At 39.3% G+C, this 23,333-nt stretch overlaps 1 protein-coding gene across 1 annotated transcript in view; it reads left to right on the top strand.

Moving 5' to 3' along the window:
- PTEN (phosphatase and tensin homolog) overlaps nt 1-23,333 on the top strand; it is a 103,481-nt gene that overhangs the window by 18,370 nt on the left and 61,778 nt on the right. Inside the window, exon 3 of the mRNA XM_056120825.1 lies at nt 5,935-6,019. Within this exon, the coding sequence (XP_055976800.1) occupies nt 5,935-6,019 (85 nt within the window). The remainder of the gene's footprint in view (nt 1-5,934; nt 6,020-23,333) is intronic.

Genomic DNA, 23,333 nt, shown 5'->3' with positions numbered 1-23,333 from the left:
CTAAACTTTGCTAGAGTATATTATTAGAGTGGGACTGCTAGAATAAAAGACTTAACACATTCATTGCTCTTTGTTATAGGTTGCAGGTACCTTGTCAAATGAATCAGTTTTTAGTATTGCTACTAAGTAGAAGAGTTACTAGCAATTATGTTACCTTTAAAAGATGTGTTTTGATTTGAAAAGTGAAATCTAAACTTCTGGGGTGTGTATGAGTATGTGCCCCGCACGTTTGGTTTATTTGATTTTGGGCCACACCTGACTGTGCTCAATTGCCCCTGGCTCTGTGCTCGGAGGTCGCTCTTGATGGGCTCAGTGTGCAGGGGATCGAATCTGGGATGACTGCATACATGGCAAGTGCCCTACTTGCTCAGTGGTCTCTCCTGCCTCTTCTCATAGGCTTTAAAATTACAAATTAAAATTTGTAATTTTAAGTTACAAATCTGAAAATGGCATTTAGTTTCCTATAGTAAGTGTTGGTACTTATTTAGTGCTTGGTACAGTATCACCTAGTACAAGTTCTTTTTGTATTTATTCTGTTTCTCTTTTTCTGTCTTTCTATTTCTGGTTTGTTTTTGGGCCACATCTGGCAATTAGTAATTAAGGCTTACTCTGAACTCTGTGGTCCCTGAGCACTGTCAGGAGGAGTTTGAGTGGAATAACCGCTGAGCATCGTCAGGTGTGACCGGTGTGACCCACAAAGACACACACACACAGAGCTTGCCTTGCATTTTGCTGCCCTGATTTGAATCCCGGCATTGCATTTGACCTCCCTAGTACTGCCTGTGGTTTCAATATAGAAAGCAGATCCAAATAATTAACATCTTTAATAGGGGAAAATGAAATCTAATAAATATAAATTCTTTTTTAAATGAAAAAGTCATGGAAGTCCGTGAGAGTGGTTGGATATTTAAGTGTAACATGATTAGAAAATTTAGTCATATGGCGATAGCTGGAACATAAACTTGGAATATATTTGTTCAGTTTTTTTTTTTTTTTTTGTAGGCTGGAGGACACAACTTTTTGGCAGTGTTGAGGGAACCCAGAGGCTCCTCCTGATGACTTCTGGCACATAGTAAATGCTTCTGATACTTCTTTTTTTGAGCGGCAGAGGAGCTTCCCCACCTGTGTTGGGGAGCTGGCAGTGGAGACCTTGTAATTAAGTGTACATGTGCTCAGGGAGTCTTGCGGAATGGGACTCAACCTGAGGTGGGTCTTGAGCTAACTCAAGGCATACAGTCTGATTCTTTGAGCTGTTGCCACGGTTCCATATTTTGTAAATTTTGGTAAATGCTTTTACAGTCATTTTTATTGTGCTTTTTTTTGGTGGGGGAGGTCTGGGGGTAGAAATTTAGCATTTAAATGCAGAGCTGATTCTAAATATACATGGGAGGGTATTTTATGATAATTAGGAAATAGACTTGTAGATAATTTAAAAGCAAGCATAATTTAAAATATGCTAGCAAAATAGTATAGGTTCATTATTCTAAGAATAGAAAATGTAAAGCAAAAATGAGAACAAATATACTTCCATTACTTAAAGATTTGTGTCTATGTTTTCTTTTATCCAATTGATATTTTGATTTCTTTTATCCATTTGTGTCTGTTTTCTTTTGTCCAATTGATATTATACTCTACATTTTCTTTTGAAACCCTTTTTATTGGTCAAGAATGTCAATATTTCCATTTCTGTAATTAAAAAAGTATCCAATACTTGAGATAATAATAGAATTCCTCTATTTGACTCAAATGCGTCTTCCTTTTGGCAGGGTTATCTAAAACTAGTGTTTCTCAACCATTCTCTGACCTTGGCCTTTTTCTGACCTTCTCTTCTTGTGGATCCCCTGTTCTAGTTGGCCCTTTGCATCATGCCGTGGCCCCCCCCATGTAGGGGATTGCTTTTTTTTGCCCTTGAAATATCCTGGAAGATATAGAAGCCATATATTCCCCAGTTGAGAAGCACCAGTCTAAAATAGTACCATGAAAGTATTGTAGTCATACCTGTAAGTTTGGCTTAGGTAAATTCTTAAGTGTTTTAGAATAAAGGGTAGTCAACCGACTCTCTCCTCCCTCCCTTTTAAAATGATAGAATGATGGGACATTTAAAAAAAGAAAACAATTGAGAGGGCCTAGGCGGTAAGCAGAGCTGGTAGGGCATTTGCCTTGCACGAGGCTGATGACTGTTTAGACCCCAAGCATCCCATATGGTTCCCTGAGCTTAACAGGAGTGATCTGAGCTCTGCTGATTGTGGTACCAAAACAAAAAATCACTCAGAAAATTTTGGAAAGAAACTAATTCATATCCTAGGGACCTTTTTAATTTGTTTAGTTTTCTTTTTGTATTTTCATTTAGCTTGTTCTATTCGATGTGTTCTCTGTAAATGTATAATAACTTGTTGAAGTCTGAGATTTTGAGGTTGAAGGTAGCTTGGCTATCATAGATGATGCTGTGTTACATGGAAAGAAATTATGTCATCACATTGCAAGTTAATATGATTATCTTGGGGCTGGAGCAATAGCACAGCGGGTAGGGCGTTTGCCTTGCACACGACCAACCCAGGTTCGATTCCCAGCATCCCATATGGTCCCCTGAGCACTGCCAGGGCTGATTCCTGAGTGCAGAGCCAGGAGGAACCCCTCTGCGTCGCCAGGTGTGACCCAAAAAGCAAAATAAATAAATAAATAAAAAAAAATAATATGATTATCTTGGTATGCTAAATGATCACTGACATTGAAAAATATGAGAATGTTTTCTGCTCAGTTGTCAATTTTATTTGTTTTTGTAGGAGGAAGTATTTTGTTAGGTGTCAGGGCTCTATAAGAAAGTTAACTTACACATCATCCATTCAACCTATTGGTTTAGCATTTTTTTTTGTTTGTTTTTTTGGTTTTTTTTTTTGCTTTTTGGGTCACACCCAGCGATACACAGGGTATCCTGGCTCTGCACTCAGGAATTTCCCTTGACGGTGCTCAGGGCACCAGATGGGATGCTGGGAATCGAACCCCGGTCGGGCCGCATGCAAGGCAAATGCCCTGCCCGCTGTGCATGCCAGGCAAACGTCCTACCGCTCCAGCCCCAGCATCATTTCTTGAACCTTGCTTTATTTACAGTTTAGTGGGACTTGTAAAATATGATTTAAAAATTATTTTTACACTTTTATAAACGTGTTTTATGAAATGGGGCTGATTGCTAGCCTTAAAACTCAGTTCCTGAACCAGAGCTAGTACAGAGGGTAGGGCACTTGCTTCGCACCCCATGGTCCCCCTGAGCAAGTCCAACAGTGAATTCTGAGCACTGCCAATTGTAGGCCCCCTCCGTTCCAAAAGAAACAAAACTCAAATACCTAGTTTCTACAAGAAAAGCAGACTAAATTTATACTCTTAACCTTTACTAATTTTCAAAGTGAAATACCCATTGCCACCTTTAGGTGAATGAATAAAGCATAATATTAAAGAAAACTCTTGATTAGTTTACTGGAATTTGTGAGTTTTGAGTAATGTTTGAATAGAATGAGTCCAGAATGGGCTTGAGTGATAGCACAGCGGTAGGGCGTTTGCCTTGCTCGAAGCCAGCCCGGCCGAGCTGAGCCGGGTTCGATTCCTCCGCCCCTCTTGGAAAGCCCAGCAAGCTACCGAGAGTATCTTGCCCACATGGCAAAGCCTGGCAAGCTCCCTGTGACGTATTCAATACGCCAAACACAGTAACAACAAGTCTCAAAATGGAGACCTTACTGGTGCCCGCTCGTCAAATCGATGAACAATAGGACAGTGACAGTGGCAGTGAGTCTAGAAGTAGATGTGCAAAGAACTTAAAAATAATCAGAAAGGGAGGCTGTAAACCGCTGCAGTGGAGGCATAGGTTTGTGCTAAAAATACAGGAGATTTGAGAGGTTTAATGGAGATTAAGAGGAAATGAGAATTGGACAGAAAGTGTATGATGTAATTGTAAGTTATATAGAGTTAATTTTGAGATGAATTCTTAAGTGTTGTATTTTTGTTTCTTTTGTTTTTGGCCCACACCTGGGTGCTAGGACCTTCCGGCTCTGCCCAGGACTGACCCTTGTTGCTCTCTGGAGCACTAGTCAGCTGCATGCAAGCCCAGCACCTTACCTCCTGTGTATTATCTCTCTGGCCCTAGAAGTTTTGTTTTCTACCAACTGTGGTGTGTGACATTGTTGAACATGCTAGATATTGATGGTCTTGATTGGAAATGAGATGAAGTTTCTACTTCAATATTATCATCGCATAAATTCTAAGCATTAAAAGAGATCTTAGTGGTTTGTTGCTGCTGCCGTTTGTTGCTGGAAATCCCAGACCTCACACATGCTACCCGTGAGCCACATCCCCAGCCCTCTTAGTGGTTGTTTGTCTTAATTTAATCATCGTTATAGTAGGAAAGTGAAAACCAGAAAGGTTAAGTGATTTGACCTATTATACAACTCGTTAGTGGCATAGCCAGCTATTTTTTTTCTGTTGTAAAGTGATTTTATTAAATTGATTTGGACATACTGTAGGTCAGATAATATTTTCCAAAAGTACCAATCATGGACTTTAAAACCTGACTAAGATTCGTAGCTTCAGAAGTGTTAATCGTCCCCCCCCAGAACAGCGTGTTAAAATAATTCAACTATGTAGAAATACAGAACTCTAGGACTAGACGAGAGGTCGGCTGGCGGCCGCTCGTCATCATGCCAGCTATTAATATGGCAACCTGACTGTTAATCGTCTTTACTTTTCTCTACAAAGTAGTGCATTTTACAAACATTGAAAATTTTGTTGCTGTTGTGCAGCCTTATTTCTTTGTTTATTATGGTCTGGGGGCCACACCTGGGGTGTTTGGGGCTTAATTCCTGGCTCCTGACTCAGCTGAGGATCACTCTTCGCAGGGCTGGTGCTGGTGCTGGGGATTGAATTTAGGTTGGTCACATGCAAGGGAAGTGCCCTACCTGCCTTATCGCTCTGGCCTCTATTTTCATTCTTGTCTCAAAATACTTTAGTTCTTTGACTATAAAACATAAAATGTGAAAGTGTGAAGTTTTTGTTTTTAATGCTTTGAATATGGAACTTTTCTTATATATAAGTACTTTTTTTATGTGTCTGTGGTGTGGTGGATCTTGAATGTAGGGGCCTGGCACATGTCTCCTTTATCATTCAGCTGTGTTCATTGCCAACTTAGGTATATTTTTGGTGTGCTAAGGAGAGGGATTTGAAAATTACCTTGTTGTGTATTGTTTTTATTGTTTTGGTGATCTTTTTAAGAGTTAATTGGCCTGAATTTCTTTTTTTTTATTTTTTCCTTTTTGGGTCACACACAGCGATGCTCAGGGGTCATTCCTGGCTCTGCACTCAGGAATCACTCCTGGCGGTGCTTGGTCACCATATGGGATACTGGGGATCGAACCCAGGTTGGCCGCGTGCAAGGCAAACGCCCTACCCGCTGTGCTATCGCTCCGGCCCTGAATTTCTTTTTAACCTGTATTTCATAATTATATATGATGGGTTTACATTATTAGCTTTTTATTAGTATAGGTGTGTTTTATATATGTAAAGCTTTCTTTTTTTTCCGGCTCATCCTATTTTTTTTTTTTGCTTTTTGGGTCACACCCAGCGATGCACAGGGGTTACTCCTGGATCATGCACTCAGGAATTACTCCTGGCGGTGCTCAGGGGACCATATGGGATGCTGGGAATCGAACCTGGGTCAGCCGCCTGCAAGGCAAACGCCCTACCCGCTGTGCTATTGCTCCAGCCCCTGGCTCATTCTATTTTTAAATTAATTATTTTTTTTATTGAATCACCATGAGATACAGTTACAAACTTTCAGTCATATAATAATTGAGCACGCATCCTTAAAGCTTTCTTTTTATAATTATTTTATGCCATTTATGTGTTTGCATTGTTGCGTATTTCAGATACTTCCTTAACTTAAGTACTCAGATATTTATCCAAACATTATTGCTATGGGATTTCCTGCAGAAAGACTTGAAGGTGTATACAGGAACAATATTGATGATGTAGTAAGGTAAGAATTTTTAATTTTCTATTTCATAATTGCTGCTTTATTTATGCTGTATTTTCAGTTTGAAAAGCTTTGTAAACTAGAGAAAACAATATGCTTGATGATTTAAACTTTTATTTTTATTATGTTAGTGCTTCATAACTGTCTTTTTTTTTTTAGTGACTTAGTGGACTTCTGGATTAAGTTCACTTGATAAGAACTGACCTTTTACATACTCAGGTGTATGTGATATGGCTTTATGGATTCTGTATAATGCCTCTTGCCAGATCATTGTAATGAGTTACAGTATGATTTTTATCTTTTATTTCATAATTGGGTACTACGCTTAAAAACTCTTTTTTTGCTTTTTGGGTCACACCCAGCCGATGCTCCTGGGTTACTTCTGGCTCTGCACTCAGGAATCACTCCTGGTGTTGCTTGGGGGACCATATGGGATGCTGGGAATCGAACCCGGGTCAGCCGCGTGCAAGGCAAACGCCCTACCCGCTATGCTATTATTGCTCCAGCCCCTAGGCTTAAAAACTCTTAGTTACTGGTTTGTGTACTTCAGTTTATTCATCCTAATATTTAGATAACTGATACCCTGTATTTTTATGTAGTTTATAATAGGGCTTAAGTATACTAAGGAACTTGGTAGTAGAGATGTAGAAAGAAATTTTTTGGCGTATCAGTCTAGTTTTGTCCACTTTATGATTTTTCATAATTTTTAAAGTGTATAATTCAGTTCAGATATATTTATGACAGGAATACTTCTAGTGGTCTCAGGAATTTGTGTCTGCTGTGTAAATCATGTTAATATATTTCCTGATTTCAGAGTAAAAAAAGTATTTTTGAATAAATTAAGTATAATTTGTCAGAATGAGCTTTAATGGACTATATATATATATATATATATATTTGCTTTTTGGGTCACACCCAGCTATGCTCAGGGATTATTCCTGGCTCTGCACTCAGGAATTACTCCTGGCGGTGCTTGGGGGACCATATGGGGTGTCGGGGATCAAACCCAGGTCAGCCACATGTAAGGCAAATGCCCTACCTGCTGTGATATCGCTCCGGCCCCTATAATGGATTTTAAAAGTTAAGAGTTGGTTATTTCTTTTCCCATTTGTTGTTTGTGAGAATTGTCTTCCAATGGTAGGAAAATACTTTGCAAAACATTTTACAGATGAGAATCTTTTTGTAATAGTTATATATTATATTTGCCTCCTTATAGCCTTACATGATAGCCATACATTATTTTCCTAACTTGTTAATTTTTATCAATAGACTATATTTTGGTGGGGGGTTGACATAACTGGCTGGGCTCAGGGCTTCTAGCTCTTTGCATAGGTATCATGAATCACTTCTAGTAGGAGTTGATGGCAATGTGGGGTCCTGGGGATTGAACTTGGATTTTCCATGTGTAAGGCAAATGCCCTATCCACCATACTATCTCTGGCCCCCACAATGTACTGTTTTAAACCAAAGTCTACTTATATTTTTGCTGTACAGTTTTCTCTTAGTGTCTCTGGAAGGTTGACTGCAGGATCCCATGTACAACAAAATCTACTACCAGTGCTCAAATTAATCAGTCATATTGTTTGTGAGTAGCTTGGGTACTTTAAGTCCACTTTAGATTGCTTAAAATACCTAATGTAAGTGCTACATAAATAATTTTTGTACTATATTGTTTAAGGAATATTGGCAAGAAAAGGGGTTATATGTATTTAGTAGAGGAGCCATTGTACACCTTCCAATATGGTGCATACCCACTCATGATTGTTGGAATTCACAAGGAGAGTCAACTGTATTGAATTGTGTCTAGTTGGGTATTTTTTCAGTCTTTATGTTAAAAATTAAATTCAGAATCTATAAAAATGCCAAAAATAGAATCCCTTAAAACTTCCATCTGATTTCTGTTATGATTATAGATGCCACATGAGACTGTCAGAGGTACTGTTTAAGGACTTAAAAAAAGGAAAATAGGGCCAGAGAGATAGTACAGCAGATGGGGCACTTGCTTTGCACGTAGCTGACCCAGGTTCAATCTCCAACACCACATATGGTCTCCTGGGCATCAGCATATGGTCAGAGGTGACCCTCAAACCAAAACCAAACCCAAAAAGGGAAAATGAATTTGCCTTCTCATAGTTAGATATGATGCAATTCAGGAATACTTATCATCACAGACCCATGAGAGGGACATTTAAATTGGCTGTAATAATACACATCTATGAGAATGCAGTGGGTGAGGCTGGAGAAATAGTGTAAGGGTCAAGGAACTTGCCTTGTGTGCAACTGGTCCAGGTTTGGTTTCTGCACTGCGTAAGAGTTACTGAGCGTTTAGCAGGGAAAAGCCCTGAGCACAGCTGGCCATAGCCCCAATACAGAACAGAACAAAACAAGACCAAAAAAAAAAAAACCAAAAACCCCAAAACAAAAACCCAAGCAAAAACAAACATGCAGTGGGTGATAGAAAAAAAAGTAAAGTAAATCTTATCCAGTGAAATGGAGAATACGGCGCATGAGCAGTGAGAGTCACTGGGCCATGCACTCTGTGGTACAGGAATATTGGTCAGTCTTATAGCTTAGATCAGAGCTTCCCCAAATCATTTGGTTTACTGTCCTGAAAAAAAAAAAAAGAGAAGAAAGAAACAAGCCCTGCATTTCTCCCTACTTACAGAAGTTGATTTTGCTTGTGAAAATAGTCAGGAAGCACCCCCAGTAGTATTCAAGGCAACTACTGCCCTCCTTAATTGTTTCAGTGTCCCCCACAGAGGTGGTATCACTTTGGGAAAACCTGAGAGATAAATGATCAGTGCAGTAGCAGTATTATTATCTTCTGTTGTTCTGTGGTTTTTTTTTTTTTTAAGGTGGGAAAGGGGGTTTGGGCTGCACTGTATACTGGGCTGTGCTCAAGGCTTATTCATGATTCTGCTCTGCTCTGGCATCACTCCTGGCAGTGCTTGGGGGAATCATTTGCAATGACAGGTTTTAATCAGCATCAGTCTCATGCAAGGCTAGTGCCTTCCCTCTTACTATCTCTCTGCCCTACCGTTTTTAAAATAGGTTTCATTTTAATATTTTTGTCTTGTGGCCACACCTGACAGTACTCAGGACTTACTCCTAGCTCTTAGGGCTCACTCTTGGAGGTACTGAGGGGACTATGTGTTGTGCTGGTGATTGATTAGACTGGGATCTCCCAGTGCAAGGTACGGACCCTAACTGCTGGACTATCTTGCTGACTTCTTCCCCCGATCCCCCGTTAAAACAACAGCAGCAGCAGCAGCAGCAGCAGTAGCAGCAGCAGCAGCGTTCGTTAAGGAAGTTATGCAGTCTTTCTCTGAAATAAAAATGAAAATGAGGGGTCTGGAGCAATAGTGCAGTGGGTAGAGCATTTGCTTTGCATGAGGCTGACCCAGGTTTGATACCTGGCATCCCATACGATCCCCTGAGCCTGCCAGGATTGATTCCTGAGCTCAGAGCCTATTTTCTTGTACCTTTTCTTTTCTTGAAGAGGGGATGGTGGCTTGGGACCACAACCAACTTTGCTCAAGGATCATTTTTGGTGGTGCTAGGGGACCCTGTGTGGTGCTAGGAATCAAACTGGGATAGGCAGCATACAAAGCAAACTCCTTAATCCCTATACTATCTGGCACTCTTTTTTTTTTTAAACCAAAACTTTTAGTTGGATTTTCTCTTGCCTTCTAATGGGATAGCTAAAACAATTTTAAATACTATCTAATTTTTTGGGGGGTTTGTTTGGGCTATGCTAAGGGTGACTCCTGGCTCTGTCTCAGGGGTCACTTCTGGTGGGTTTGGGGGACCATATGGAGTGCTGGAGATTCTACTCAGGTTGGCCATATGCACGGCAAGCATGCTACCTGTTGTACTATTTCTCTGGACTCCCAAATAGGAAATTTAATGTAGATTTAAGACTTGACCGTTGTACTTTATTGCTTTGAGTAAAATTAAATTGCATGATCTGAAGAGAGAGTTATCTGAGCCAGAGCCAGGAGTCAACTCCTGAGCATCCCCAGGTCTGGGCTCCTCTACTTTCCCAAATCCACAAATAATCTTCATCCTAAAATTTTCAAACATTCTTTAATTATTTTGGGATGTGGTTCGTAGTAGAGATTGTGAGGTAAATGCAAAGAATTTTGTGTCAAGTTTTAGCTTTTCCTTTTGAGGTTGCTTCTTAGGATCAAGAATTAATATAAAAAGTTGGGGTAAGAGTGATAGTATAGGGGTTAGGTTGTTTGCCTTGCATGTGGCAGACCTGGGTTTGATCCCTGACATCCCATATGTTCCATGAGCCCTGCCGGGAGTAAGCCTAGAGCATCGAGTGCAGAGCTTAGGAGTAAGCCCTGAGCATAGCCAGATGTGACCCAACCCTGCAAAAAGGAAACTGCAAACAAAAAAAAAGGGAAGGAGAAACAATCCAAGTCAAATTTTTTGGGTATCATTTGACTGCAATATTTTGTTTAATAAGTAATCAGACTTGATATGGTGAGATAGTTGACATTTCAAAGAAGGAAAACTGAAGAAGTGATTTTTTTCCTGATATTTTCTTCTTTCCTATTATTACCACCTCTCCTGTGTCATGTTGCTACAAAGCTCTTACTCTAACCTGTTGGTAATATGAAACAGTGTTTTATTCAGATAACTGATTATTCTTTGATATGTATGTTAATCTTTTCCCTTGGGTTAAAACTGAATCTGTGTGATCTGGTATAAATTTAAGCACTCTAACAAATTGATGCTTCATGTGTTTAATAGACACAGCTTTAAAACTGTTTGTCCATAATAAATCAGGAAAATGTATGCTTAATGGAGGTGAACTGACATTCTAACTGCAGAACCTCTAATAGGCCACTGTGCATTTTAAATCTCTGTAGAATCAAATTCTTATATGCTAGCATACTTTTCCTTCCCTGCCTTTTTCTCTCTCTTTCTCATGTACCTTCTCTCATCTTTTCCTTTTATAGTATTAAATATAATTTTTATTTTATTTTATTTCTTTTTTTGCTTTTTGGGTCACACCCGGCAATGCACAGGTGATTACTCTTGGCTCTGCACTCAGGAATTACTCCTGGCAGTGCTCAGGGGACCATATGGGATGCTGGGATTTGAACCTGGGTTGGCTGAGTGCAAGGCAAACGCCCAACCCGCTGTGCTATCGCTCCAGCCCCTAAGTATAATTTTTATAAAAATATTTTATGAAACAATTGGGTAACTTAAAATGACAGACTCCTATAACAATATTTTGTTCTAGCCTCAATTAGTATGAAATAATCCTTTTATTGAAAAAATTTCAAAAGTGGGAGAATTCTATTTAATAAGTAAATGTTTAGAGCTTAATCTGGTGACTATATATAATGATTAAAAAAAGGCTATTATTATTTTTGGGTTTTTGACCGCTCCAAGAAGTACTCAGACTTAACTTTTGATTTTGTGCTTAGAGATCACTTTTGGTGGTACTTGGGGGACCATATGGGGATTGCACCCAGATAGGCTGCATGTGAGACAAGCACTAAATCCTCCTATTATCTCTCTGACCTCAAGATTCTATCGTATTTTATTATTTTTTTTTTTTGGTCGTACCTGGTTGTTATAGCAGCTTATTCTTGGCTCTGCACTTAAGAGTTCACTTGTGGTGGGGCTCGGGGAACCCATATTGGGTGCTGGGGATTGATCCCGAGTCATTCATGTGCAAGGCCAGTGTTCTAACCCCTGTACTACCGCTCTGATCCCAAGACTGTATTATCTTTTTTTCCCTTCAAGTTCATATTTATTTATTTTCAAGGTCTTATTATTTTTTATTTTTATTAGTGAAACACCATGAGGTACAGTTGTAGACTTCCAAATTTTTGTGCTTGGGTTTCAGTTATACAATGATCAAGAACCCATCCCTCCACCAGCGCCCATCCTCCACCACCACGGGTCCCAGTATCCCTTCCACCCCCCATACCTCCATCCTACCCTGCCTCTGTGGCAGGGCATTCCCCCGTGTTCTCTCTCTTTTCTTTTGGGTGCTGTTATTTGTTAAAGAGGTATTAAGTGGCAGTTATGTTTGGTCTGTAGTCTAAGACTGTATTATCTTTTATATGATAGCTTTATTTGTTTTTACTGTATATTAGAAATTTTATTATAATTGAATCTATTGTTTTCCTCTTAAAAATGTTCCTTTATTTTAAAAAATACAGTTTATTGCTGAAGAAGTTTTCCAAGTATTTCCTCTTAATTAATATCTGATCTCAGTCAACTGATTTTCACTAAAAAGGAGAGTAAGGCTATTCTGTTAAAAATAATTGAAAAATGGCAAGAGAGATTATGTGGCAGGTATGGTGCTTGCCGTGAACATTGCTTCCTGTGTTTGATCTCTAGCACTCCTTTTGGTCCCTGAACCCTGTCAGGTGAGGTCCCTAAATACAGAACCAAGTTAAACCATGAGCACAGTCTGGTGTGGCCCAAAACCAAAATAAATAAAAAGAATGGGGAAGAAGGGCCAATAAAGTGGTTCAGTTGTATAGAATGTGCCTTGCTCCGCCAAAAGTAAAAAAAAAAAAAAAAAAAAAAAAAAAGAAAGAATTGGCAAAAGGTGAGTGAAGGGAAAGCTTCTAAATAGAGGGAGGATAGCAGAAAAATTCCAATAATTTTTTGTTTCAGGGCCAAATCTGGTGGTGCTGAGGGCTTACTCCTGCCTCTGCCCAGATATTTGTTTCTGGCAGGGCTCAGGATACCTTTATGTGTTGTGGGGATAGAACTCAGGTTGTTGGTGTGCAAGGCAAGTACCCACTGCTCTATCTGGCTCCTTTTCCTACATTTAAAAAATGTTATAAATTATATAGTTCAGCCACATTTATTTGGTACTGCCACAGGTTTTGTGACTACCATTTTTATTAGTTTTCAAAACATGTTTGTCAGCCCCAAAGAAAACCTTGTACCCATATGTGGTCCTAGGGATTGAATTTGGGTTGGCCACCCACTGTACTATGTATCAGGCCTCTACACGTGTTATTTTGTTAAATTCTTAAATCTACCCTCATTATATTATGGTTTAAAACAAATATATACTCTGCCCCATGTGCCACAGTTGGTAAATAGTGAGGTTGAGTGAAGTTGAGGGCTAGAAGTTCTGTCAGATTGCAAATGTGATTTATTAAATAACCATGTAATCTTCCATATTAGTGGACAAAAGCTGGAAACTCTAGACTAATTTAGCCTGTCCTTTAAGGAGAAATTTTGTTAATTTTAAAAAATTTAATTTCTTAAGGCATTGTGATTTCCAAAATTACTCATAAGGGCCGGTGAGGTAGTACAGAGGACAGGGCACTGCCTTGCATGAGGCACATCTGGGTTTGATTTCTTATTTTTGGCTGATTACAGTGTTTTCCATACACTGTGGAAAATCGTTAAGGAAGATGTTTTCTGGTATTATTACACCAGAAAATTTAGGATTTGGTTGTCTAGATTGAAAAGAACCATATATAGTGCCAAACACAAGTGAAATGAGGACAATAACAGAAATTATTATGAAATTTCTGTAAGAGTATCAGAAATAATGAGAGTGCCTCAGGAGTATTCAGGGTCATTTTGGAAGGACTGGGGATATGAATGGTATCATCTTGACAATAGAATTTAGAAAGGTGGTGGAATAGCACTTCAAAGAATCTGTGTTCAGCTTAGAATTGTGTACCAAGCCTGCCATCAATGAAGTGTGAAAGTAGGGGGGGAAGCAGCTCCAGAACTATAGAAATGTTCAGAAAACATTTCTTAGGTTATTAGTCATGATGCCCTCACAAAGCAAGGGAACAAACCATGAAGGTAAAGCTTTTATTTTAAATAGTCTCCAGCTCAGAAGTAACAAAAGAGGGTGCAGGATGCCATAAACTGAGTAGTCACCACTCATCGGAGCAGAGTTAGATTCTTGGGAAACTAGATGAATTAGAAACAGGAAGTAATTAGTAATATGTATTGATTCAACCCAAAATTGTAATATTGCTGTTTGAAGTGAAGAAAAGGAAACTTTTTGATACTACTTGGTTTTGCAAACCTTCTCTACCATGACAGAAAATATATAGGTAATCGTTAAATCTACAGTAGTAGTTTGTATAGTATCGAAATTTTCAAAGAATTCAGGTAATTGAGGGTGGTTGCTTTGTGGGATAAGAAATAAAGGTTTGAGAGTGAATGCCATGGAGTCAAGTATTCGTTTTTACTTGTGGTGGAAAATAAGTAAAATTCACTCCACGTTTACCACTTTTGAGTCTGCACTTGGATGTTATTAAGTACTTTTACTTTGTTATGCAGCCATCACTGATATTCGTCTTGTAAAAATTTTTCTTGAGTCCACATTCAGCAGTGTTTAGAGCTTACTACTGGCTCTGTGCTCAAGGATCACTCCTAGCAGGGCTTGGGAGACCATAAGTGGTTTTGAGTAGCATACCCAGGTTGTCTGCAGCAAGGTGAGCTCCTACCTACTGAACTATCTTTCCTAGCCCCCAAACTTTTTATTTTACTTTAAGAATTTTTTTAAAATCTGAAACTTTTTATTTAGTGTGGAGTGTTCATTTCTTTTTAATAAACTTAATTTAAGAGGGGGGAGTATTGTGGGTCACTCCTGGAGATGCTGGGGGAGCAGCAGTAGTACATATGTGGTACTAGGGATCAACCAGGATCAGCTGCTTGTATGGGAGATACCTTATTTTCTGTACTGTATCTCTCCGATCCCATTTTTAAGAAATAATTTTTACTGAAACATGGGTAGGGCGTTTGCCTTGCATGCAGCCAACACGGCCAACCCGAGTTTGATTCCTCCGCCCCTCCCGGAGAGCCCGGCCAGCTACCAAGAGTATCTCGCCCGCACGGCAGAGCCTGGCAAGCTCCCCGTGACATATTTGATATGCCAAACACAGTAACAAGTCTCACAGTGTTACTGGGCCCGCTCGAGCAAATTGATGAACAACGGGAGGACAGTGACAGTGACAGTGACATTATTTATTAATCGTCACTTCCCATTCCTCCTTCTAACTGCTCTCAAATACTGTTCTCCTCTCTCTGTGTTTGACTTTTCTAGCTACCTTATAAAAGTGGAATCATACAATACTTATCTTTTTGTATCTTGTTTCTTTTAGCATAATGTCTTTAAAATTTATTGATATTGTGATATGTTTGATTTTCATTCACTGATGGACTCGTGGTCACTCCTATCCCCCCTCCATTATTATTATTATTATTATTATTATTATTATTATTATTGCTTTTTGTTTGTTAGTTTGTTTTGAGACCTTACTCCTGGCTCTGTGCTCAAGGGATCACTCCTGCCAAGCTTGGAGATACCATATTTCAGGGATTGAACCTAGGTTGGCTGCGTGCAGGGCAGATGCCTTATTCACTGTACTGTCTCTTACTCCCATTATAATTTTTTTTAAGGCCTATACCCAGAAGTGCTGGGGTGCAAGGGCAACTCTCCGTGGTATTTAGACCTGCTGGTACAGTTTTGAAGGAAGGTGCTTAGAGTGCTAGTGTGAGGTTGGATCACACCTGGGGAGGTGAGGGGTGGTGCTTGCCTCTTCCCCCTATTTTATTTATTTATTTATTTATTTACAGTTGTAGATTTACAATTTTTTTGTGCTTGGGTTTCAGTTATACAATGATCAGATACCCATCCCTCCACCAGTGCCCGTTTTTCACCACCATGGATAATATCCCTCCCACCCCCATCCCCCCATCCCCCCCTGCCTCTGTGGCAGGGCAATCCCCTGTGTTCTCTCTCTCCGTTTGGGTGTTGTGGTCTGCAAAAGAGGCATTGAGTGGCAAACATGTTCAGTCCATAGTCTACTTTCGACATGCATCTCCCCTCCTGGGAGGATCCTCCAAACATCCTTTATTTGGTGCTCCCTTCTATATCTGAACTGCCCTTTCCTCTAGGATACCCGGCTGGCCTCTAAGTTATGGGGTAATCCTCCTGGTGCTGATCTCAGCTATTCTTGGGTATTAATCTCATACTTTGTTACTTTATATCCCCCAGATGAATGCAATCTTTCTATGTCTATCCCTCTCTTTCTGACTCATTTCGCTTAGCATGATACTTTCCATATTGTACCACTTGTATGTAAATTTCATGACTTCATCTTTTCTAAGAGCTACATAGTACTCCATTGTGTAGATGTACCAAAGTTTCTTTAACCAGTCATCTGTTCTTGGGCATTCAGGTTTCTTCCAGTTTCTGGCTATTGTAAAGAGTGCTGCAATGAACAAACAAGTGCAGATGTCACTTCGACTATACATTTTTGCCTCTCTGGGATATATTCCCAGGAGTGGTATTGCTGCTTCCCCCTATTTTTAATTAAAATAATGTTCTAGGTGTCTTCACCTTTTAAATTTTGTAAATAATTCTAGTTTAAATGTGGATGAACCAGTGTTTTCTGCAGCTGCTTTTAGTTTTGGTGTTAAGGTGTTGTTCCCTTTATGGTGCTTTGGCAACCATGTGATGCCGGGGATCAAGCCTGGGTCTCAATTCCTTTCAAATAATATTGGTTGCAGTGTTTTTCTTCATTCTTTCATTGGCTTTTTTACTATGTTGATGTCTTCTTTCATGAATAGTTTGTAATTTGATGCAGTCCAATATATTTTGTTGCCTGTATTTTAGATGTCACAGTCATGAAAGCATTGCTAATTTTAGTAAGGTCATGAAGCAGTTATCCGCTGTTTCCATTTTATAGATTAAAAGTTTTACATCTTTGTTTAGGTTTTTGATCTGCTTTGAGTTAATTTTTATATATGGTTTAAGATGACTTAAGATTTTATATGTTAAGATTTTTACATATGGTTGATTTTTATGCTTTTATGTTTAAAAGCTTTATTTATGTTTAAAAGTTTTATTTTTATGTTTAAAAGCTTTTGCACGCAGATATTCGGTTTTCCCAGTGCTGTTTGTTGAAAAGACTGACCTTTCCCCATTGAATGCTCTTAGCACACTTGTTAAAAATACAATTTTCATCATATATATTGGCTTTATTTCTTGGCTTTCAATTCAGTTCATTTGGTGTGGGTCCATGATTCCTAGCTTTGTAGCCAAGCTAGTGCCACGCTTTCTAGCTTTGTAGTCAGTTGAAATCAGAAATTTTGAGACCTAAAGCTTTTGTTCTTCAGGGCTTTTTTTGGCCATTCAGGCTCTTTTGATAGTCTATATGCATTTTAAGATGGAATTTTCTGTTTCTGCAAATAAAATTTTTAGAATTTTAATAGTAATTTGCAATTTTTGTGTTGGGCAGTATCAGTCTTTACAGTATCAAGTCTTTAGTTCAAGAGCACTTGCCTTTCATTTCATTTGGGTCTTTAATTTCATTAAGCTTTATTTTTTTTTAGTTATATATCTCTTACTATATCCATAGATTAAGTAAAAAAGAGGGGAAGGAGTGTCGCTGAGAGTATACTGGCTTTGGATTTGATCCCTGTATTGCATGCCCCACCCCTTACACTCAAGAGTGTAACCCTGATGGCTCCAAACATTGCCTGGAGTGGTTTCCTTAGTGTCTCCCAATAGCTTGTGTGTGTGGGGGGAGGAACCCCCCAAAACAACTGGATTATTTATTCCTTTCACTTGAAAAATATAAGTTTGAAAAAAATTCTTTTGGATTTTTAATTTTTAATACAGAAATACAACTGATTGTTGCATATTTTGTATGCTACTACTTTGCTGAACTTGTTTACTGGAATGGTCTTCTATTATTGTGTAATATGTTAGCTGTGGAGTGATTTTCTTTATTTCTTTTGGTTCTTGGGCCACACCAGGCTTTGCTCCTGGCTTGCTTTTGGCTCAGCACCCAGGGATCACTCCTGGCAGGGCTTGGGATTCTGGGGATCAGACTCAGTTTGATGGCATGCAAGGCCAATGCCTTACTCTCTGTATCATCTCTCCAGTCCTCCTTTTTTTATTTTTAATAGCCTATTGGTTTGTGTGTGGGCTAGTGTATGGGCCACTTCTAGTGTTGCTCAGAAACTATTTCTTGTCCTGTGCTAAGGGGGTAATTCTGGTGGTGCTCAGGGGATCATGTATGTTCCCTGGGATCATGTGGGTCAGTGGCAAGCAAGGCAAGCACTGCCCTATCTGCCTGGCCCCAAGACTTTTAATTTTTTTTAGAACTTTTTCAGTTTCACAAGTATATTGAATATAAGTTACAGAGATTTCCTGTACACCTCCTCCTTCCACATGTGCATTTCCTCCACCATCATTAAGTGATGCATCTACACTGACACATCATTATCATCCAAAGTTCATAACCTTGCGTTTGAGTTTATTCTTGGTGTTGTATATTTTGTGGATTTGGATATATTCATTATCTGTGTCCTCCATTTTATATCGTATTGAATAGAATAGTTTCATATAATTGGACTCATCTAGTATATTATATACTCAAAACTCTGACGCTCTGACCATGGGAGTGAAGGGAAGGAGGCAGGGAGAGAGAGAGAAAGAAAGAGAGAGCGAGAACATTCTGAGTCTGTGTTGAAGGCACAAGCCTTGCATGTCACCACCATGGTATGATCTGCATATGGTGCCCTGAGCACAGAGCCAGGGGTCACTCATGAACCCAGGAATAACATCTGAGCACTGTGGAATGTAGCCTCCCAAAGATAAGAAAACCTGTGCTTTTATACAATTTAGCAATTTATTTAAAATCAAATAAGTGAAAAATCATACAGATACTGAAGAAGACATTTTATAGTTCCATAGAAAACTTAAATATACTTTGACTGGATGGTCAAGCATATGTTCCTGTTGGTATTCACTCAGAGTTGGAGTTTCACATGGAAAACACCTATACGTGGATATTATGCTTGAATGACTGGCCTAAAGGAGGACTAAAAAATGAAGAAAGGAAAAAAAGGACTTAGGATAGTAAATCCTCTGGAAGCCATTTCAGTCAGTGGGGATTGCAACAGAAGCAGTCTGCTTACTTCTGTTCTCCAAGTCCACAATCAGAAGCTGCAGTTAACAGCCAAAACACAGATAGCTGGAGGATGCAGTCCCAGAAACTGGTGCAGGCTCCTTGTGGAGTGGTGCATAGCTGCTGTCGAATAAGGCTTGAAATAAACCAAAGCTACCTTATATTCTGTATGAACTTTCCCTGGAAAATTGCAAACTTTTGAATAGGGTCCACAGGGGCGGGAGCTATAGCACAGCGGGTAGGGTGGTTGCCTTGCACGAGGCCGACCCGGGTTCGATTCCCAGCATCCCATATGGTCCCCTGAGCACCGCCAGGAGTAATTCCTGAGTGCATGAGCCAGGAGTAACCCCTGTGCATCACTGGGTGTGACCCAAAAAGCAAAAGAAAAAAAAAAGGAATCTGAATAGAGTCCACAGCTCCAAAGTAGTGACATCAGACATTATTCCTGTACAGTTTTTGTCTAGGTAGGAAGATGGATTCCTGGTGCTTCCTATTTTGCCACTTTCCCTAAATTGTACTTTATTAATAATTTTCAATAACATTTTGACCAAAAAATGCACATTACTAGCTTTTTAAGAGCAATTTGATAGCAATTATTTGAGAAAACTAAAACTTTTAAACCGTAGAGATTATTCACTGCCACATTTGTCTTTAATAGAATTTAGACTTTTTATATATTGAACTTATCAGAAGTAAGTTTTGTTAGACTTGTTTTCTAGATTTTTCAAGTTTTGAGAGTCTTACCCCTGCTCTTGTCAAAATTTTTGGTTTCTATTTTTCAAGTGTCTACAATTAAAATTTCTCATTTTCCTTTGGAAGGTGCAGTTTTCTTGCCTTTTCCCACCTTTCCATTGTATCAAACTTATAAGGCTCTAAGCCAGTTGTGGGCATGAAATCCTTGGGAGGAGAGAGGAGGAAGTGGGAGGGGTGGCCATGGTGAGTGTTTCCTAAGTAATGTTTGAATTTGTTGAGAGAACCCACAAAGAAGTTTAATTTTTTTTTTTCCTCTCAAGAAAAAAAAAACAAAGCAAAATTAGGAAAATACTGTAAGCGAAGTCAAAGTTCTTGGTTGCATGTTGACAGTGAGTCTAAGTTTGGTCAGAAAGGAATGAAAAGTTCTATGACTTCTTTGATGGGCTTGCATCACATCCTGAGAGGTCTACTTTTAGCTTTTCCCTCTCTGGAGAAGCTCAAGTTCTTTCCTGAACACATTACTCGCTTGCTCTCTCTCTGTATATATATATATATATATATATATATTTTTTTTTTTTTTTTTTTTTTTTCCCCCCCTTTTTGGGTCACACCTGGCAATGCACAGGGGTTATTCCTGGCTCTCATGCACTCAGGAATTACTCCTGGAGGTGCTCAGGGACCATATGGGATGCTGGGAATTGAACCCGGGTCGGCTGTGTGCAAGGCCCTGCCCGCTGTGCTATTGCTCCAGCCCCATATATATATTTCTTTAAGTATTTTTTAAAAAATGGGCTGGAGAGATAGTACAGTGGGTAGGGAGTTTGTCTTGCAAATACTGCACACCCAGGTTTGATCCCTGGCACCCTGTCTGGTCCCCCGAGTCTCTCCAGGCTTAAGCCCCTCCCAAAACCAATTTTTTTCTTTTTCATTTGAATAAAACCCTTTTCACCTTAAAGAAGGTTATATATCATGTAATAGGTAGTTTTACACCTAGAGGTGCTCAGGACTCACTCCTGCCTCTGCCCAGGGATCACTCTTGGAGGGCTTGAGGGAACCATGTGTGGGGCCAGGGATCAAACACAGGTTGTCTGCTTGTAAAGCAAACATCTTACCCACTGTACCGTCTCTGGCCCTAAGTAGTTCATAGTTAGAGAACCAGGCTTGAAGGATTTGCAGAAGCTCACAGAAGCAAGGCATAGTTAAAGCATGAGAATAGTGGTTTTAGGAGATTTTGCTTAGATAGTTGTATCTTTAAGTCCTGATGCCATGACTGGATATTGTTGACTGTAATCATAAACAACTAGTTTTTTAGGAATTGCCCCTTAGCACACTGTACCTTGCTCTCAGTACCTAGTAAGGATTCACTGTGTAGGGAATAGGAGAACCTTATTGATTGTGACCTGCACACATGGTAAGAGTAAACTAGAAAAGGGACTGTCTTTTCTACCTCTTGAAAATCTCTTCAAACTGAATTGGTTTTTGGGAGCTTAGAAGCCTAAACATGACATATATCCCCTATAAATTTCCTCTGCCCAAATATATTCATAATAAACTACTTATTTTTTTTTTCTTTTTTGTTTTGTTTTTGGATCACACCTGGCAATGCTCAGGGGTTACTCCTGGCGGTGCTCAGGGGACCATATGGGATGCTAGGGATTGAACCTGGGTCAGCAGCAAGCTTGGCGGATGCCCTACCCACTGTACTACCGCTCTGGGCCTTGCTTCTTATTTCTTTAAATTTCTTTAAAAGTCTTATACTCAGATTTTTTTTTAAAGATGAAAAACATTTTTTCCCATCAACCCTCATGATGTTAGAATGTATGTATACTGGGGCCTTTCTTGGTGATGTTCAGCCTTGCCGTGCTAACTTGGCTTTTGGCCAGCTGTGCTAGGGAGGGGGCATGTGGTTCTGGGTATCAGACTCAGGGCCTCAAACATGCCAGACATATTCTGTCACTTACGCTCTTCCTGTTCCGTTATACCCTGCTTTTAAGAAAAACAAAGTTGGGACCAGATAGAGTGCATCCTGTAAAGCACTTGCCTTGCATGCGGCTTACCTGAATTTATTAACCGGATCCCGGCCAGGAATAATCCTTGAGAACAGAGCCAAGAGTAAGCCCTGAGCAGAGCTGTGTGAGGCCCCAAAACAAATGAGGACAATAACAAAACAGAAAGAAAGAAAGAAAAAATAAAAATATGCACATCTGTGAATTTCTTTGTGTGTATGTGGTGGCGGGTGGGGTGGCGTCTACACTTGATTATGATCAGGAATCACGGCTGGTGGAGGACTGGAGGCATATATAGTGCCAGGGATGGAACTTGGGTCAGCTGCATGTAGAGCAAGCACCCTAGCCACTGTACTCTCTCTGGTTCTGCCATTAGCTTTAAAATTTTTTGTCTTTTAATGAACTTAGTAGTTTTTCATTTTAATAGATAAAACTTACTATTATTAATTGATACTTTTAATTTTCGTTGCTTTGGGGTCACAGCCAGGTGGTACTCAGGACTTTGCACTCAGAGATCACTCCTCAGGGATGGAATCTGGATCAGCTATGTGTGTGCGCAAGGCAAGCACTAGATCTGCTGTAGATAAGAACAACAGGGTGTTAGGTAGAGAATCTGAAGTGAAAAGTAATTAGGAGCTCCTGCTCTTAGAGAGCTGGAGTCCATGTGGTGGTGTTGGCACGCCACACAGTTCCAGGGGTTCTATGTATGACAGACATGCTCTCCAGCCGTTTGGGACTACCTTTGGGACTCTGAGTTTTCCTATTTTTTCTACCTCTAGAATCATAGAGCTAACTCATGGGATTATACTTTATTTATTGCTCTTTTGAATTTAAATATTTCCTTCTACTTCAACCCTTATTGTTTTGTCTTTACCGTTTATATATATATATATGCATACACATATATATACCGTTTATATATTGAATACTTATTCAATAAGTAATTTTCTCCATTTTTTGACTTGTTTTGTATGTTGTATGTGTACATGCACACATATATATGTAAATTCTTTTCTGCTATGTTGATTGGTGTACTTAGGTTATTTCTTTCCTGACTTAAAACTGGTATTATTTGTAATTGTTTACACTTAATTTTAGTTGTAAAGCTTTCTGAAGTCTTTTAGAGTTAAATTGTGAATTCATAGCCTGTTTTTTAAATGAAGTGTTTTAAATCTGTTTCACTGATCTGTGTCATATCTAAGTATGCCAGTATTTCCTTCCTTCTCTGATGTGAACTCTGAAGTTATATGAACACTTTCTCTTGTTTCCTGGTACTTCCACTAAAACTTGTTCCTCATTTCTAATTAGAACTATGCTCTGGGTTGTCGTTCCCTTATTAACCTACTCGAAAAAAAACTAAGTATATTAAGGAATTTTTGGAAAGTTGCATTTGGTTAAAAATATTTTTTAGTGAATTTTGATAATTTAAGTTCAGGTTATTTGTTGTCTATTTTATTTTCATGCTGTATTTCTAGAACTTGATCTATACTGTGCTCCAGTGAGGTTTTTTTCATAGATATATCTTTTTTTTTTTTTTTTTTGGCTTTTTGGGTCACACCCGGCGATGTTCAGGGGTTACTCCTGGCTTTGCACTCAGGAAATACTCCTGGTGGTGCTCAGGGGACCATATGGGATGCTGGGAATCAAACCCGGGTCGGCCGCGTGCAAGGCAAATGCCCT

Source organism: Sorex fumeus, unplaced genomic scaffold (genome assembly GCF_029834395.1).
Source record: "Sorex fumeus unplaced genomic scaffold, SorFum_2.1 ptg000043l, whole genome shotgun sequence".
In the NCBI taxonomy this organism is placed as follows: domain Eukaryota; kingdom Metazoa; phylum Chordata; class Mammalia; order Eulipotyphla; family Soricidae; genus Sorex; species Sorex fumeus.
The sequence above is the reverse complement of the archived record's forward strand: the minus strand, read 5'-3'. Positions and strand labels throughout refer to the sequence as shown.